General features: G+C 53.4%; 1 protein-coding gene across 1 annotated transcript in view; it reads right to left on the bottom strand.

The window, feature by feature from the left end:
• Positions 1-2,098: 2,098 nt before the first annotated feature.
• Positions 2,099-4,838, bottom strand: part of TRIB3 (tribbles pseudokinase 3) — a 25,750-nt gene continuing 23,010 nt past the window's right edge. The window contains exon 6 of the mRNA XM_008061414.1: positions 2,099-2,591. Coding sequence (XP_008059605.1) covers positions 2,099-2,591 — 493 coding nt within the window. The remainder of the gene's footprint in view (positions 2,592-4,838) is intronic.

The raw sequence follows: 4,838 nt of genomic DNA, 5'->3' as shown, positions 1-4,838 counted from the left end.
ACTTTGTGGCCAGCTGGACTGGTGTCTGCACCTGCAGTCAACTGGAGGCTGCCTGGCATCAGATGATCCACCAGGATGGCCTCTGCGGCATATCTGCAGTTGGCAGGCTGTTGGCCAGGCCACCTCACTTCTCCACCTTCCTTTTCCCACCATCCCCTCCCTCTCAGAACTTGGTTTTGTTCAGGTATCACTCCGCCTCCCACATAAAGCATGAGCTTCCAAGAGGTGCCCCCTCACAGCTCAAGGGCAGGATGAGCCTCAGCACAGGCCCCACCAGTGTAAGCTGGTGATTGGCCAGAAAGGGGCACGTGACCCCGCCTGGCCACTGAGATGTGAGGGAAAGTCTGGTAGGCATGCTTCTGGGAAAGCTTTCCCCACCTCAAAGAAGAGCTGAGGGAACAGTAGCAACTCTTACTGAAGCCTGCTATGTTCGAAATGATTTACATGAAATAACTCAACTCAGCTTTCGTGAGTTAGGCACTATTATCACCCTCCGCTTGACAGACAGAGAACCTGAGGCGTAGTTAAGAAACTTGCTGGGCATGGTGGCTCACAACTGTCATCCCAGCTATCTAAGAGGCTGAGGCCAGGAATTTGAAACCAGCCTGGTCAATATAGTGAGACCCTGTCTCTATTAAAATAATTTTTAAAAAAGAAGAAGAAACTTGCCGAGGGTCAAACAGCCAGTGAGTGCGGGAGCCAGGGTTTCCTTCCGGGCAGCCTGACTCCAGACTCCTGAGTTCTCAAGGACTACGATACGATGTCTCTGCTTCTTCTTCCTCCAGTCAAGGACTTCCCTAATATGACATTTGTAGCCATTGGGCCAGGAGTCCCCAGGGACAACAAGGGAGAGAGAGAGAGAGAGAGAGAGAGAGAGAGAGAGAGAGAGAGAGAGAGAGAGAGAGCGCGCGCCTGGAAAGCCAGGTTCTAATGGACAGAGCCAAATGAACCGGCACTGAAGCCCAGCCCATCCACTGACTTCTTGCCTGATGTGAAACATATCTCCTTCTTGTTTAAGCCACTTTGACTCAGCAAAGTACCCCACAGAGACACGACTGCCTCCAGAAGAAACAGAGAGAGCAGAAAGAGCTGCTGGGCTGCAGGAAATCTGCTCTCACAAACCACTCAGCCAAGGCCGAGACACGCCACCTCTGGTTTTTCACCAGGGCACCAGTTTTGAAGGTAGGGAAAGCTGGCAAGGGATGGTGGGAAAGGAGAGAAGAAATCTCCCAGGGAAGTGAGAATCTTTCATCACTCCCTTTTATTAGGCACAAGTGAAAATGGATACTCATGATATCCAAAACCTAGAGTATTGGTCAGGGGTCCTGCACCCCAAGCATCCCCAGAAGAGGGCCTAGGACGTTCCAGGTGGCCACAGAATGGGCTCTGCTTCATTCTGTCCCCCAACCTTGGTGCTCCGGTCACGGGCCACTGAGGCTGACAGGCCTGGACCCTCACGCCAGGCCATCCCTTGAGGTAGTGGAGAACCCGCCTCATGGTTTGGATTCTCATTCTTCTGGCCCCATCCTCGGCTCGGGCCTGGAAGGAGAATCTCTTGCTCAGGTGGTCAGAGCAGCTGGGAGCACAGTTCCCAGCATGGCCCGGGGTTGGGGTTCTGAGTTGCAAGGGAGAGGTCTGGCCCTTTGGCACAGGGATGCTTCCTTTTCTCTGAAGAGGTGTAAGACATAAGGCAGCTGGGTTGTTTGTGAAAGGGACTGTCCTGCGGACGAGGTGCCTGAGCACCAGCGTGAGTGGAGGCCAGCCTGGAGTGCGCCCTGTGTCGACCTATGGGCATGGAAGAGGGTTGTCAGCCAGGGAACGCTGGCTCACCAGCTCCGTGAGTGGGCAGTTTTGTCTCTCCTGCTCATGGCTGTGTTCCCAGCACCTAGGACAGGGCCTGGCACACGGGGAGGTGCCCAAGCAGGACTTGCATGTGTGGAGCAACACAGGGGTGCACATGGCACGCTCCACCCAGGCTTCGGCCTCTCTCCCTCCTAGAAGGCACTTCAGGTTTGACTTGATTCCAAGAGGCAGCAGGAAGCTTGGGAACACTCCAAGCTCCAACCCCATTTGCAGCTGAGAATCCAGAAGGGCGGCCCTAGCTGTACAGACCCACCTCTCTTTCCACCTCCTCGTCCTCGGTCTGCTCGAGCCCTGGCCCATCAGGAACCACCTGGTCAGCTTCCCAGGGGTGGGATCGGCAAAGGGTGGAGGGGATTGGGTCCTCCCGCAGCCAGGGGTGCAGCAGGATGCCCATGGCCGTGAGCCGCTCAGCCGGCTCCCGTCGGAGGAGGCAGCGGACCAGGCAGCGGGCCGGGGCCGAGAGGCTGTCCGGCAGGGCGTAGGCCCCGCGGCGGATCTTGCCAAAGAGCAGGGCAGGCTCTGAGTCCTGGAAGGGGTAGTGGCCAGCCAGCATGGTGAAAAGTGCCACGCCCAAGCTCCAGACATCCGCCGCCTTGCCGGAGTATGAGGCCCGGGAGCTGAGGATCTCGGGTCCCACGTAGGCTGGACACGCGTGCTTGTCCCACAGGGAGTCATCTGGCCCGGTCAGCACACAGGCATCCTCCAGGTTCTCCAGCACCAGCTTTGTCCTAGGGCCAGGGAGGAAGAGAGAGGTCAGGACCCATCTGGAACCCCCATGCTACCACCCTCTACTCACCTGAAGGGCACCCACTTCCCAAGTGCCTGCTGGCATTTGACAGACATGAGCCAATCCTGTGAGGCTGGATGACTGACTGATCCTGGTTTATAGATGAGGAAACCCAGACTCCAGAGAAGTTAAGCTGTTTCCCAAGGTCACAGAGCAGTTAAATTTCAACTAAGACTCCTGAAGATACACATTTCCCATGAGTACTTCAAGGAGGGGACTGAGGGGGGTAAGAGGCTTAAGCCTCTCTCACTCTGTTTTTTTTCTTTTTTTGAATTGGAGTCTCACCTGTCACCCAGGCTGGAGTACAGTGGCACACTCATGGTCACCCCAGTGTCAATCTGCTAGGCTCTGGCGACCCTTCCACCTCAGCATTCCAAGTAGCCCGAACTATAGGCACGCACTACCATGCCTGGCTAATTTTTTATTTACTCTAGAGACAAGGTCTTGCCAAGTTGCCAGGGCTCAGGCAATTCACTCGCCTCGGCCTCCCAAAGTGCTGGGATTACAGCACTTTGGCTCCCAAAGTGCTGAGCCACCGAGCACGGTCTTTTTTTTTTTAAGAGATAGGGTCTCACTCTGTTGCCCAGGCTGGAGCTCAGTGGCACAATCGTAGCTCTCTGTAGCCTTGAACACCTGGGCTCAAGTGATCCTCCTACCTCAGCCTCCTGAATAGCTGGACAACAGGTGTGTGTCACCATATCAAGCTAATTTTATTTTTATTTTTGTAGAGACAGGGTCTCACTATGTTGCCCAGGCTGGAGTGTAGTGGCACCAACATGGCTCACCATAGCCTTGACCTCCTGGGCTCAGGCAATCCTTCTGCCTCAGCCTCCTGAGAAGCTAGAACTACAGGCATGCACCATCACACTCGACTAATTTTTATTTTATTTTATTTTATTTTTTTGAGTTGGACTCTCACTTTGTCACCCAGACTGGAGTGCAGTGGCCACTCCCAGCTACCGCAGCCTTGACCTGCTGGGCTCCGGCGATCCTTCCACCTCAGCCTTCCAAGTAGCTGGAACTATAGGCATGTGCTACCATGCCCGGCTAATTTTTTTTTTTGAGTTGGAGTCTCACTCTGTTGCCCAGACTGTAGTGCAGTGGCTGCTCCAAGCCACCACAGCCTCGACCTGCTGGACTCTGGTGATCCTTCCGCCAGCCTTCCAAGTAGCCTGAATTACAGGCATGCGCTACCACGCCCGGCTGATTTTTTTAATTTATTGTAGAGATGAGGTCTCGCTGCCCAGGCGGGTCTCGAACCGCGGGCTCAGGCAATCCACTCACCTCAGCCTCCCAAAGGCGCGGAATTACAGGCTGAGCCACCGAGCCCAGCTAATTTTTAGTTTTATTTTGTAGAGACGAGGTCTCATTATGTTGCCTAGGCTGGTCTTGAACTTCTGGGCTCAAGCAATACTTCTGCCTAGGCCTCCCAAAGTGCGGAATTACAGGTATGAGCCACCATGCCTGGCTGGCCCCAGGTATGTTGATAATTACAAAGTGTTCATTAGGAACTGTTCAGTGGAGAAACTTGTCAGACACTACCTTAACCACGTGGTTAAGGTTAACATCATAGTAACGACACATCAACTCACGCATCTCCTGTCATTTCTGTGGTGTTCTTGCCAGAAACACCAAACCGCAATCCAACTGTGAGAAAACCTCAATCCCATCCAAATCGAGGGACATGCAAAGCAACGGACCAGTACTCTTCAAAAGAGTCAGGGTCAGGAAAGATGGGGAAGGCTGAGGAGCTGTTTCAGATCGGAGGAGATGAAGGTCATGTGACAACAAGTGAAGGCTGGGACCCTGACTGGATCCCAGACAGTAGAGTTTTTAGTGGGAAGCCTGGGAAGGCCGAGCACACCTCTGGTCCAGCTCACTGTGCCACACCAAGGTTAATGTCTCAGTTTTGGTTGCTGTACTCTGGCTACATACGGTGTTAATGTTTTAACATTGGTGGAAACTGGGTGAAGGATTTATAGGAGGAACTCTGTGGACTATTTTTGTAACTTTCCTGAAAGTCAACAATTATTTCAAAATGAAAAGTTTTTAAAAAATGCAATGGGGGCCAGGCTTGGTGGCCAAGCCTGTAATCCCAGCACTTTGGGAAGCCGAAGTGAGTAGATTGCCTGAGTCCACGGGTTCAAGACCAGCCTGGGCAACTTGGTGAGACCTTGTCTCTACAATA

This window comes from Carlito syrichta, unplaced genomic scaffold, assembly GCF_000164805.1.
Source record: "Carlito syrichta isolate Samal-C Ts95f unplaced genomic scaffold, Tarsius_syrichta-2.0.1 Scaffold305245, whole genome shotgun sequence".
NCBI lineage: Eukaryota > Metazoa > Chordata > Mammalia > Primates > Tarsiidae > Carlito > Carlito syrichta.
The sequence above is the reverse complement of the archived record's forward strand: the minus strand, read 5'-3'. Positions and strand labels throughout refer to the sequence as shown.